The sequence below is a fragment of the Chiloscyllium plagiosum genome, chromosome 13, assembly GCF_004010195.1.
Source record: "Chiloscyllium plagiosum isolate BGI_BamShark_2017 chromosome 13, ASM401019v2, whole genome shotgun sequence".
NCBI lineage: Eukaryota > Metazoa > Chordata > Chondrichthyes > Orectolobiformes > Hemiscylliidae > Chiloscyllium > Chiloscyllium plagiosum.
Genome location: NC_057722.1, coordinates 57,173,353 through 57,187,037, shown reverse-complemented (window position 1 = coordinate 57,187,037; position 13,685 = coordinate 57,173,353). Strand labels below are relative to the sequence as shown.

The window sequence follows — 13,685 nt, the reverse complement described above, 5'->3', positions numbered from 1 at the left end:
CCTTCCTCTAGCAGCTTGTTCCATATACACACCACCATCTGTGTGAAAGAGTTGCCCCTCAGATTCCTTTTAAATCTTTCCCCTATCATCTTAAACCTATGCCTTCAATTAATGGCCATATGCGGGTATAAACCCAGTTCCCCAATGACCTGACTCTCTTGTTGGTTACAAAGGCAATTAGTTTCCTGTTTGGGAAAGTAAATTTGGGGCAAGAATAGTCAAGGGGATGGTCTCTGAAGTCTAACATCTGCCCTTGTCTCTAAGCCTCATGACCCCACCTCACTACAACCCACACCCTGTGAAGAACAAAAAACACTTCTCATTGCTAGGTTCCCAGAAGAATGGCTCACTGCTGGCATACTTTCTAAACAAAAAGTTACTGTTTTCTGGATTGCAGCTTTAGGTGACCTGTTTCGCTAGTCTTGAGGGTGAGATACCCTGATTGTATTCCAATAAAAAAAATAGGAAAAGTCTGGCCACAGGAACAACTGCTGCTGATGAATTTAGGATTAGGGAACATGGCCTATAATTTAGACAAAGTCCTTTCAAGAGTAAAATCAGGAAACATTGTATTTGCAAAGAGTGGTGCAGTTTTGGATTGCTGATTTGTGAATGGCAATGGCTGCTTGGTTAATTGTTAACCTTAAATTTGAGAATCATAGCTTTGGTTATCAAAAATATAAAAGGATATGAGGCATCATTGGGAATATGATTGTGATTTCACTGAATGTCACAGTGGGCTCAAGGGATTAAATACTATTCAAATGCCGTGGGGAAAATGGTCAGGGTTCCGCAGTTTTGACCACGTGTTTTAATTGTACTAATAAAATCAAATTCTTGTATTGCCACAAAATAACAATGAGTTACTCCGCTCTACTCAGAGTGGTTACAATGTGGAGGTAAATCACGCAGATGCATGTGAAGGGAAGCTAGATAAGTACAAGAGGGAGAAAGGAATAGAAAGAATGTGCTGATGGAGTTAGATGAAGGTGTGTGGGAGAAAGTATCTCCTGTAAAGCTTTCATAGATCAGTTTGATTGAAGCCACTCCCTTTGCTGCAAATGTTGTGTCACTTCTATAATGCAGGCGTCACTAAAATTGATGTAAGACAAACTTAAGAGTTCATACTGTTTCTCACAGATATCAAACCACCATCAGGTATTTGGATCACTTACATCACCTCCCCAACTGGTTGCTAGAACTTTTGAAGATGGAATATGGCAGGCTCTGTTGTGAGGCTTTTCCTGAGTGCTAGCTGAGAGCCAGGATTGCAGGAAGGGATTGGCTGTTCGTGTTTCAGTTTCAATGGGCTCCCTGTTGACAAGTTGCCCTTTGGAAATTTTAGTCACCTCCCTGATTCCACTGGTTTTGCTTTGAAGGAGGAGATTGGATGGATGAATGTATCAGTGAGTTATTGTCCTAAATCTTTTGTTTAATTCAAATAAAGGCATGATGCCTGGAAATGTTCTTTTTTCCTGCAGAGGACAGGTTCCTGTGTCTGAATACATGTGACTTCGAGCAAGTGTAAATAAACCATCTTGCAGGATGATGTTCTCCACGGCAGTGCTATGACCAACCAGGGCTTACTTGCCAACTAATCAGCACCCTTCTCTTGTGCAGTACAAATCGTTGCTCCCTTTCAAATTTGACGTTTTTTTGTCTCTCCTGTTATGATCCAGTTGATGGCAATATTGGACAAGTCAGTTCCCAGAGTGATTTATAAGTTTTATTTTCTCAATTTGTTTACCATGACAGTCAGTCATTGAACAGACTCAAGAGAATACCGATGTATTTTTCAATCAAACCTCAGTGAGGGGTCCCCCACCTCTATTTTAAAGTTCCTTATTCAGCTGGCATTCTGTAATCAGTTTGTTTTCAGCAAATTTCTCAATTAACTGGGTGCTATTTTCTTCCGTTAATGTATAAACCTAAGAACCTCAACTAAACTGCTAATAAAGCTCACTTATTATTAACAACAACAAAATTAGAAATTACTGGAAATGTTCAGCAGGTCTAACAGCATCTGTGGACAGAAGTCAGAGTTTACGTTTCTGGTTAAGTGACCCTTTTTAATACTGATGGTAGCTACGAAAATGTTAGTTTATTTGCAGAAGATAAGGTGGGGGGGAAGAGGATAAGGTGTAAACAATAGGTGGGGAGAGAGCCCAAATAGAGAGACAAACAGTTCGACAGACACTGGACTGTGTAATGATCTGGCTAGGAGAGTGAATAGCTGTTAATGGAGACTGTTAATGGCTAACAATGGATTGTGTGCAATGGCAGGCTATGTGATAACAAGGCCTGGTGTGTGTTGCATTTGGGGTAAGGACATGGCAGAGCTCAAGCCTTAAAGTTGTTGAACTCAATATTGAATCGATAAGGCCACAGGATTCCCCAGGTAGAAAATGAGGTGCTGTCCTTCCAGTTTGTGCTAAGTTTTGCTGGAGCACTGCAGCAAGCCTGAGACAGAGATGTTGGCCAGGAAACAAGATGCTATGTTGAAGTGGAGGCAATTGGAAGCTCAGGGTCTTTTTGGTGGACAGAATGTAGATATTCTGCAAAATGGTCATCCAGGCTATGCTTCGCTTTCCCCAATGTGGAGGAGACCACTTATTATTAAACCTGGTTTCCTTAAACTCATATCTTCATCAGCTTTTTACTCCTAGAGTTTTCTTTTAAGCAACGAAGAACTTTCTTCCATTTCTGACTGCTCAGGAGACTGTTATTAACAGCAGCTCTTCTGATTCAGACCCTTTCTCTCTTGAATGAATCAGCAAACTGCCTGATGAGTTCTGGATGGTTCAGACTTTCCATGTTATCAAATTCTTGTTGCAAGTCAACAGCAATTTTGCTTTTGATTCTTACCTTTGTTTTGATAATGCATTGAAATGTTTATCTCGAGAGTTTAACGGACTTTGTTTAAATGCATGTCAACAAACAAAATTTCCAGATACGCCAATACAACTGTCAGAACTGCAAGATGAAACTGTAACTATGTCTTCCCTCTGAGCATGCAATGATGGAAATGCAAATTAATCTCCTATGGTATGCCTCACCAGCGTAGCACATTAGAACTCAAGCCCAGTTATTTCCAGGGTCATCAGGAAAGCTAAAGATTTTATAAATGTGTGCAAAGGATCCCAATTTTCCTGCCTTTTAAATCCAACTCAGGTCTCTATGTTTAACAACAATTATTAATTATTACAAATTGATAGGTTATATTAAACAATTATGTAAACAATTATAAATCAGAAACATATACTTCTGTTAGTTAAAACTTTAATCCCCTTATAAATCTCCCCTACACACACATACTGACAGACACAAAGCACAGTAGCTATAAGTACAGGGAAAAGCTGACAAGTTAGTTCAATGGCCCCTCTGCATAGAGTTCAGGGAAATGATCCTTTTAATTTCCCAGATCCTGTTGCTCCTCAATCTTTCTTCTGTAGACACTTCCATTTGCTTGTATGAGGCACAGAGCAAATAGTTCATATTTATATGAAGTTTCAGTCTTATTGGTCATGAGCCACAGCTTGCAGCAACTGATGTAGAAAAATAAATTGGTATTCTTCAGACTGGAAGTGTTTTTACTTCAAAGAGAAAGACAATTCCTTCTTTTCAAGAAGTCCAATAGCTTCTCATTAAACCTTCATACACTCAAGCTATTCAGCTACCTCAGAACAAATTACATAGTTGTTGGTAGGCAGAAGGTTTTTGTAATTGACAACTGGTTACAAATTCCCAGATCAATCAGCTACTTGTTGCTGGCCAAATCTCTATTCATGATCCCTTGGCTCCAATTTGTCTGAAACTAGACTCTCCTCCAAACGCTTGAACAAACAGCAGTGTAAATAGCACTCATAATGAGTGTCAGATAACTTGTTTTTAAAAATTGCAGCAATCCTTGCTTTTTAAAACAGTCTATTCCCATTTCAGTCCACAATCAAAAATATCGAAAAATAAAAAGGCACAGTCTTTACACTTAAAAGTCGTATATAGTTTTCTCCCTGTACAATGTGAGTTTTCAAATAATAATAAATCATAAATCTTCTTCACAATCCTGATAAGTGCAACATGAAAAGCTTCATCAGTTTCAAAGAACAAAATACAATAGAGCACAGGAACAAGCCCTTCAACCCTCTAAATCTGTGCCAACATATTTTTCCCTTCCGTACTAAAACTGTCATCACTTACAGAATCCATATCCCTCTACTCCCTTCCTATTTATGTACTCGCCTAGGTGCTTCTTGAATGCTGCTACTGTGTCTGCCAGTTTCTCTTTCCTTCAGCAATATTCAAACTCTGTGCTAAGTTACCAATTTCAATGAACGTATTTTGAGATGATTAAGAAAGCACTAATTGTAGAGGGACAGGGTATTTATTAAAACTGTGGAAAGTGATGACTGCAGATGAAGATCAGAGTTGAGAGAGTGGTGCTGGAAAAGCACAGCAGGTCAGGCAGCATTTGAGGAGCAGGAAAATCGACGTTTCCGGCAAGAGCCCTTCATCAGGAATTAAAATTATTAAAATTGTGCCTACTCCCCAGAATCACTAATTGAATGTCACTAGTATAGAGATTAGGTTATTGAAATTGTTCCTAAACATGGTTATGGGCAGTGTACAGGATGTTAGGTTGATGTCTGTGAATTATCATACTTTCTCCCTACTCTGCCTTACTTATGATTCGCACAACTTACCTTCACAAAATTTCCCATTAGTTGCCAATCTCTGCCCAGTCGGGCATTTGCAATAATAACTGCCGATTGTGTTGCAGCACTGGTCTTGGCAACCTCCATTTTCTGTAGCACATTCATTCACATCTGTCAGAAGGTGTGAAAAAAACAATTCAGTGATTATAAATAACTTTGATAAAAAAATGTTTAAATTAAACATATGCAGGAAGTAGGGTGGCATTTTCAAGTTAACCCATTGTTGATCATCATACAATAATGATCACCTCATGCAAAGTCAACGAGTGGGGAAGACAGAGAGAGAGAGATATTTTTACATTGTCATTAGTTCACATTCCAAGTATCTATAATCATTGGCTACATACAGGTAAGAGACAAAAAAACTGCAGATGCTGGAATCCAAAGTAGACATGCAGGAGGCTGGAAGAACACAGCAAGCCAGGCAGCATCAGGAGATGGAGAAGTCAACATTTTGGGTGTAACCCTCCTTCAGGACTGGATGTGGGTGTGCGTGCGTGAGATAAAGGGAGCGGGAGGTGGCAGGGTAGTGAGGTGTGGTAGGTAGAGATAGGCAGAGGATACAACCTGGTTGTTCGAGAGGAGGGATGAAACTGGTAGGTGGCTGAGGGGAATGGAATGGAGGATGAGGGGATGGGAAGGGAGGTTATTTGAAATTGGAGATCTCAATCCCTCTTCCATTCCTCTCAGCCACCTACCGGATTCATCCTCCTATTGACCAATCAGATTGTACCCCTACCCATCTCTATTTAACCACCTTCTCCTCCCCACCCCCTTTATCTGCAGTTCCCTTCCACCCTTCCACAGTCCTAAAGAAGAGTTACACCCAAAACATCAACTTCTCCACTTCCTGAGGCTGTCTGACTTGCTGTGTTATTCCAGCCTCCTGTGTGTCTACATACAGGCAAAGCTGGTAGCCCAGAGACCTACTTTTCCCTGAGTGCTACCATATGTCATTTGTTAAACAACATTCAGTAGTCACATGAACAAGCATCAGCATGGTCTTTACTTGGATTAGGCATACTGATTTGATTTGATTTATTATTCTCATATGTACCCAGGTATGGTGAAAAGTTTTGTTTTGTGTGAAATACAGACAGATTATACCATACAAAGTACATTAGGGTAATAGAACAGAATGAAAAATGTAATGTTATAGCTGCAGATAAGGTGCACAAAGAATGAAATCAACATTAAATTTTAAATTTCAGAGGTCCATTCAGAACTCTCATAACTGTGGAGCAGAAACTGTTGGTACATGTGTTTAAGCTTTTGTACTTCCTGCCCGAGGAAGAGGTTGGAAGAGATTATAACCATGTGGGAGGGGTCTTTGAATATGCCTGCATCCCAATGTTACATTGTGAATTTATTATGTACACATCTCTAATGGGTATATGCCTTTGACTGATGGCATCATGGTGTAATTTCATCACATATGCTCACAATCATTCAGTGCAAGTATTTTCTCTCAGAACTTGTCTGGCCAGCAGCAGTGTATCTGTCAGGTAAGTCTTGGAATGCAAAGACATTCTCCCAAGACACAATCTAAATATAGAAGCCTGTATAATTAAATATGTCAGGCATTGCCACATCATCTTTTAAGTGTCCCAGGTAAAAGTCTTCCTGGAGTCTCAATTTAGTATTTTAATGGCTCTCTGAGAAATCTGTGGGAGTTGTGCAAGACAGTAGATAGAATGCTTTCTCCCACATCTGCCTGCAAACTTTGATCTCAACCAGAGTTAGAGAATTCAATTTTTTTTCTATCTACTTGCTTCTTTCAGAACACAGAAACAATCTTAACTTGTCAGGAGGTGGCACTGAACCCAAGCTGGATGGTGTAAAAGCTGAAAGATTCTCCCACTAACTAATCTATTCTCTGTTGCAAACTTTCGGAGGCAGGTCTGCTTACACGATCTCTGACCAAATTTATGCCATGACTAGTGTTATAGTTAGAGTTTTTTTTGTTTAGAAACACTATCTTCTAAGTGTAAAACAAAAGTAAGCTCTTAAATGATCTGTGAGATTTCCAAGTGCACTTTATTGCACTGTTAATGATCTAAGATATAATGAATTCATGCTGAGTACCAAAATAGTAAAAAAAAATTATATGGCTATTGCTATAATTTAGCACCATTCATCTTGATGATCACAAAACTTCACTAAAAATACAAACGTAATAAATTAAACCCAGCCACCTGAAATTAAAGTAATATACAAGAGTGTGAGGTGGATAGCAGTACAGTGGTAAGTAATAGATTAAGGAAATGTTCTGCAGCCAGCTGCAAACACTCAGGTCACATAAGTGCATGTCAAGGTTAGGGATGTTATGAGCACTTAGATGATTCACTCCCCTGGGATCACTAATTGCCCAAGTTGTTGAAGAGTTAAGCAGTCATCCCTTAAAGATTTACTCCATTTTATTAACTTTGATGCTGCCTTACAAAGAGATTCTCCCACTAATAAATCTATTCTCGCGCATTTATTCTATTTTCTGTACAGGTTTAAGAGGTGACCTTTTTAAATTTCCTATCCATATATCCAATTGGCTCTCCCAGTCTGCTTTACTAACTCCAATCCACAGATCTATTTGGCACCCAAATACTTATCCGTGTTTCCCGGTTCTATGAATTGTGTAATCCCTTCATTTAATTTCCAGTTTGCTTTATCGTTAAATATAAATGACTTATTTCTGTATGTAAGATAAAATCCTACCCCTGACATTGTTCCTATATCTATCACCCCTCAATTTAAAGCCATGTCCCATTGTGCTAACCATCACCATCTGAGGAAAAAGGCCCTCATTGTCCATCCTATCTGATCATCTTGAGTCACCTCTCAACTTTCTTCTCTCTAACGAAAACGGTCTCAAGTCCTTGTCTTTCCTCATAAGACCTTTCTTCCATACCAGGCAACATCCTGGTAAATCTCTTCTGCACCCTTTCCAATGTCCCTTTCAATAAAGTGATAACCAGAATTACTGCAATACTCCAAGAGCAGCTGCACCAGAGTTTTGTACAGCTGCAACGTGGCTCCAAAACTCAATCCTTTTACCAATAAAAGCTAATACACTGTACGCCTTCCTGACAATCTTATCAATCTGGGTGGAAACTTTCAGGGATCTATGTACATGGACACTGAGATCTCTCTGCTCATCAACACTACCAAGAATCTTACCATTAGCCCAGTACTCTGTATTCCTATTACTCCTTCAAAAGTGAATCACCTCACACTTTTCCGCATTAAACTCCATTTGCCACCTCTCTGCCCAGCTCTGCAGCTTATCTATGTCTCTCTGTAACCCGCAACGTCCTTCAGCACTGTTCACAACTCCACCGACCTTAGTGTCATCCGCAACTTTACGAACCCATCCTTTTACGCCCTCATTCAGATCATTTATAAAAATGACAAAAGCAGTGGCCCCAAAACAGATCCTTGCAGTACATCATGAGTAACTGCACTCCAGAATGAACATAGCAATAGTCATGTGCAGAATACAACTCTTAAGTTGTACTATAGTGCTGAAATCAAAATTAGCATTGCTGGAAAACCCAACGTTCCTTATCAAAAGTTTAGGATTATAAATCAATTTTATTATAAAATGAATCTTGCCATTAAAAGAGAATAATTTTTAGCATCAATGTCTTGAATATTCCTTTTCCAAGAATACATTGCATCATTGATACAAAAGGATGAAAGATTCCAAATTTAGATGGTAGCTAAGGATAGATAGCGCAGTATTGAAATATTTACCAGTACACAATAAACATCACAACACTCAAGCTGCCAACAGGAAAACATTGCTAAGTGAGGAGATTCTGATATGTAATGACATGAACAACTAATGAAGGGTTCCACCAGAGATAAATATGGAATATATTTGTCTTCTGTAAACAACTCAATTAACTGGGTTACATAGATGTGTTTGGTGTGAGATCCCAAAGACAATTGAGCAGCATAGATGTGCAAATTTGTCTTTTGCAATGGAATAAAACAGGGGGAGGCAATGTTACCAGATCAGCAGCACATTATACATAGTTTCTGATACACTGTTCCATTGCAGTGAATGCAATTAAATTTCAGGTCCTGTATTTAACAGTAGAGACTGATGCAATACTACTCAGTTTGTACCACTGCTCAAGACTAATAACTCGCCCCCAATACTTTCCTCAACTTATTGGAGTAGAATCTGATTTCTAATTTATTAATGTTGACTCATAAAAATAACAAACAATATTTTAAAACAAAAACAAATAACCAAATATCGAATAATATCAAACCAAAATCTTTTGAAATGCAGAAAATCAGCTTGGGCGTTTTAGACTTTCTGAATGAATTGAAATGATATGGGGGGAGGGGGGCATGAGGATTGTGGTGATTGCATAAATGCATTACGGTTCATGAATGCAGCAAGACAAATATCCAAAAGTGAGAGGTGATAGTATCTTCATGCTCAAGAAAAGTTGTTGCATTTAATGACATAATTTTAAAAAATTAAAGCGTTTATGTTTCTGATTGAAGCACACAGAAACAACAAAACCAAAAATGCTTTTAAAGAGCCCAGCGGCTGTCTGTGTGTTGGCTCATTACTTCTAGTCACTGCCAGATAGATCATGGATCTGAAAGTTTATACAGATGCAAGACAAAGTGCATGCCCCTTGCAGCCTTTCCCTTGGGGGCACCTGCCTTTTGCATTTGTATGGATAGTCACGGTGACTGGCAGCTGTTTAGTCACTCGGCCCCTCTGCATCTTCTTGTACTGCTTTAACAGTCTTTCCGACATGCCTTGAAGCTCACTAATCACATCAGATCCAAACACACAAAACTAGTTCCAGCTGGCTGAGTTGACATTTCTTTTAGTGGCAGTGCTAAAGCTTTGTTATTACAATATATGTTACTGTACATGGACACACTCCTTATGGGTCTGCAAAGGAGCACTTAAATTTCCCTTAAAGGCAGCAATGTCATTCCATTTCTGATGGTAAGAAAAAAGGAGTCAATCCCCTGAAAGCCTATGAAGTCATGTTGCTTTTCTTCACACAAATGTGTATAAGTTACTTCTGATTTTTGCTGAGCAATTGATATTTAAAATAAAGATGGTACCCTAACAAAATCTTATTGCTGTACAAGTCCCAGAAAGAGCTGAAAATGCAAAGAGCCGCACTCTAGGTTTCACAGCTAAATTAACTTCCTTGAAAGGTTACGATAACTCTTCTAATCCGGTTTATTTTTTAAAACATTATTGTTACAAACCTGTGAAGTACAGTCAAGCTCATGGAACAAAAATCTTCTGTGAACCTCAGATGGCACTGGTTAATGAACATTATACAGAAATGACTGGATGGCATTGCCGCTAATATGCCAACTTATGATCACTTGGGACTGGCCTGAAATCTAGCTGTTGCTGGAGACCAGCTGGTACATCGACAAGCTTGCAATATTCACTGTGGGATATTCCCACGTGTGTTCACAGTCCTTACCATCCTCACATACAGATCCCGATGTCTCACATGTGTGGGTTGTGTTAATTATTCCAAACATTTTCCCTGTGGCATTTCGATGGAAAAACATTAGTACACAAGGGAAAATGCTGGCAGAACCTGCTGCCACTTTTATACGTGAATCCGTAATGGGGTGCAAGAAAAAAGATTTTAAAAACTAAAGTTACAGAAAAGGAGAGAGAGGGAGAGAAATTAATTAGGTCAACGCCACGTTTACACAACACGAGGTATATGGTTTCATCGTGATTCAATAAGAGTGAGCCACAATTTCAACAGCAGCTGTGAGTTTGGAAGAGCTAGTGCTCACACATGGTTTTCAAATTGCACTTTTATGATTGAAAACAACTGAAAAAATGGTCATCAAATTGGAAAAAAATGGCATGGCAGGCCTTGTTTTAACTGGAAGAGTTAGCTATTGCTCCTAATGCTTTGGATAAGCTGCTTTGTCAATGGCTCTTTCTGTGATATGACAATGGGCCGACTGTTGTCCACTTAATCGTTGTATTGAAAGGAGGGAGAATTTTTGTGTCAGAAACAGTGCTTTGCTGTTGCTTTTGCCCAGAGAAAACTAATAATCAGCACTTTCTTCTGGTTTCTGAGATTAGGAAAGATTATGCCCCTAAATAAGCAATGCTCAATGTCTACTCGAAGGGACTCCAAGGAGAACTCACATTGGCAACAGTAATTGTAGCATTGTAAAGAAGTAAGACTGCTTGTAAGTAAGTGAGTCTCTGGTTCATAGACTCATCTTTTGAGGTGATTATTGATGCTGTGAAGGAAGGGCGAGAAGTCATTTTCCCTATGGATGGCGGGAGAGCACCAGCCAAGAGGGTGTAGGTCTACATTGAAGAGTTTTTAGCAGCCAATGTGATCCTGAAGACCCAGATTCAAGATTACACAATACTCAGCTGTCACTTTCTCATCCCTTCCTCACGCCGCCTCCACCCCCGATCTCCAATGTTCTCCTTACCACTCTCTGATCGCAACATCTTGATGTCACACAAACTCCTTTCTCTTCAACCTCTTCCTAAAACTTCTATCTCAACAGGCAACACTTTAGATTAGATTAGATTACATTACAGCGTGGAAACAGGCCCTTCAGCCCAACAAGTCCACACCGACCCGCCGAAGCGCAACCACGCAGACACGGGGAGAACGTGCAAACTCCACACACTTGCATGCCACTATTGCTGTCTCACACACATTCTTTAAAGTCACCCTCTATAGATGTTTGTATTTAATCCTCAACAACTGGTTCCACACTGAGCTCTTTGGCTTTCCTCATTGCATGAGAGATTATGCATAAAACCAGGAAGGAGCCAAAACTGGACATGTGCTTGCAGTGTACACACTGCACGTACTTTAGTCAAGTCTTTCTAAGTTCAAGGAGAGCATCTTAGTCCAGTTGGGGGGATGGAGAGAGGGTACTACAGTTAGTCAAACGCATTGTATAATCTCAATGCAGGGGGTAGGCCATAGCCAGTCTAGTGTTTGCTATGATCAATGTCTGAGATTGAACCATGGTCAATTTTGGGGATTGAGTCTAACAAGTCTGAGGATTACTGGTAAGTCCATCAGGGAGCGACAGAGGTGGGAGCTGGCCCACCCCCAGTCAGGAAAGCTGGTGAAGCATTCCAAATAAGTGTATAGAAAGCAGGAAATATTATCATTTTGGGAAGGTGGGATGCAAGAGAGCAGCTGAGAATAGATATTACGTACAATACTGAGAGACATAGAATAGGAGCCCTGGTGGGTGCTGGGTGCAGTAACAGAGTTGCACTGTGTGAGGGAGCAGCCAGAAGGTGGAGGCACTTATCCTTGCATACCGGAAAAAGTCATTAACTTTTTTGCAGCATTGCTATATGTTCCTCCACCAACATACATCACCAACTAACATGACTTTCTTTCTTCAGGCTTTGTCTGGTGCTCTAGTCTCCTCTGGCAATCCTGAGATAAGAGGCCAGCTCTCCGGTTTGCCCCTCCCTCCCTCCCATCCCAACCAGATGTGCAGCTAATGAGCTGAGCAGTGGAGAACTGCATGAGAAAAACACCAATGGTTTCCCATCTTTTGCCAGAAACGTACACAGTTGAACAGCAGGAAAATTCAGCCCGGTGTCAATTTCTGAGATTTTCCAATCCCACATGCACCAATATTCATATCCACCAGCCTAGAAAGAAACATCTACCCTGTGTCTTCCAGTTAAATCCTGATTTGGAACTGTTGAATACTATCCATGGAGTTACCAGAAGGTACAACTCATCCACTCTGTCATAATTAAATAGCTCAGTGACTTATAAAACTTATGGACATAAAGAACAACAGCAGGAATAAACCATCCAACCTCCATTCAATAAGAACATGGCTGATCTTCAGCTTCAATTCCACTTTCTCAGCTTATCCCTGAGACCAAAAACTCTGTCCATCTCAGCCTTATATGATAGAGAATCCACAACCTCTTGAGTAATGAATCCTCCAGTTCCACAGCCCTTTTGAGAAGAAATTTCACCACAATTCAATTCCAAATGATCTGCCATTTATCCTGACTCAAAGCTTCATTTTGCTAGCCACAGAGTAAAAGCAGGTTAAGAGAGGGCAGATGGAGCTTGTGTGATTGCACAGCTTTTATTTTAGGTGATGAAGTGAGATCATATCGTAGCTGTGCAGATTAAAAAATAAATGAAAATCTTGCAGCTTGAGTTTATCTTTGCTCACTCTTTTGCCTTTCAAACTTTTAAATTTGATTTCTTATCCAGCTCAAAAATGTTGCCTTGAAAGTCTCCTGATTCATCAAGCTGTATAACTCCTCAGAGACATAAGATTAGGCAATCTCCAACTAGATCTTAGTAGGTGCAGAAAGCTGTGCATAAATTCTGCACTAAATTCGCTACCTCAATCAGTGGTACATGTTGTTACATGCCTCTGAAGCAGTTGGGACTTAAACCCAGGTGTCCAGTCTCAAGACCTTGTCTCCTTTATAAGGGATTCTGATTCTTCACTATTAAAGAATTACTGATGTGGTAAATGGAAATTAGCACGGTGATGCACCACCCGTGTTCTGAGGTTTAAACTTGGCATAACTTTGAAATTAAAACAGAATGTTGAGAAAAAGTCTTTTAAAACAATAATAAGCATGAAGTAAAAGTCATATTTTACCATAAGCACCATTCAGAGCAATTGTAAAAATAGCTGTAAATTTCTGTCTTGAAATACGGTGCAGATGCTTAGCTTTTGCATGTGACACAGATTTCTGACTGAAAAGTTTCCTCGCCAAAGTATCTTACCAGAATAGTGCTATCTTTTCTCTCCCATCTTCTTGCTCCACATATCTGCCAACTTAATCCTGAAAGACTAAAATGCCTAAAAGCAATTCATAAAGAAAATGTTCCCTCAAACTTCCTTTTAGCATCATTAAACATCGGAATATGATACCAGTGAAGCAAACACTCAGTTATACCAATCTTCCAGCAAATGACT

General features: G+C 39.7%; 1 protein-coding gene across 1 annotated transcript in view; it reads right to left on the bottom strand.

Annotated features, from left to right (window-relative positions):
* The window catches only part of LOC122556083 (multiple epidermal growth factor-like domains protein 6), a 297,520-nt gene that overhangs the window by 92,586 nt on the left and 191,249 nt on the right, over nt 1-13,685 (bottom strand). The window contains exon 5 of the mRNA XM_043702517.1: nt 4,701-4,823. Coding sequence (XP_043558452.1) covers nt 4,701-4,823 — 123 coding nt within the window. The remainder of the gene's footprint in view (nt 1-4,700; nt 4,824-13,685) is intronic.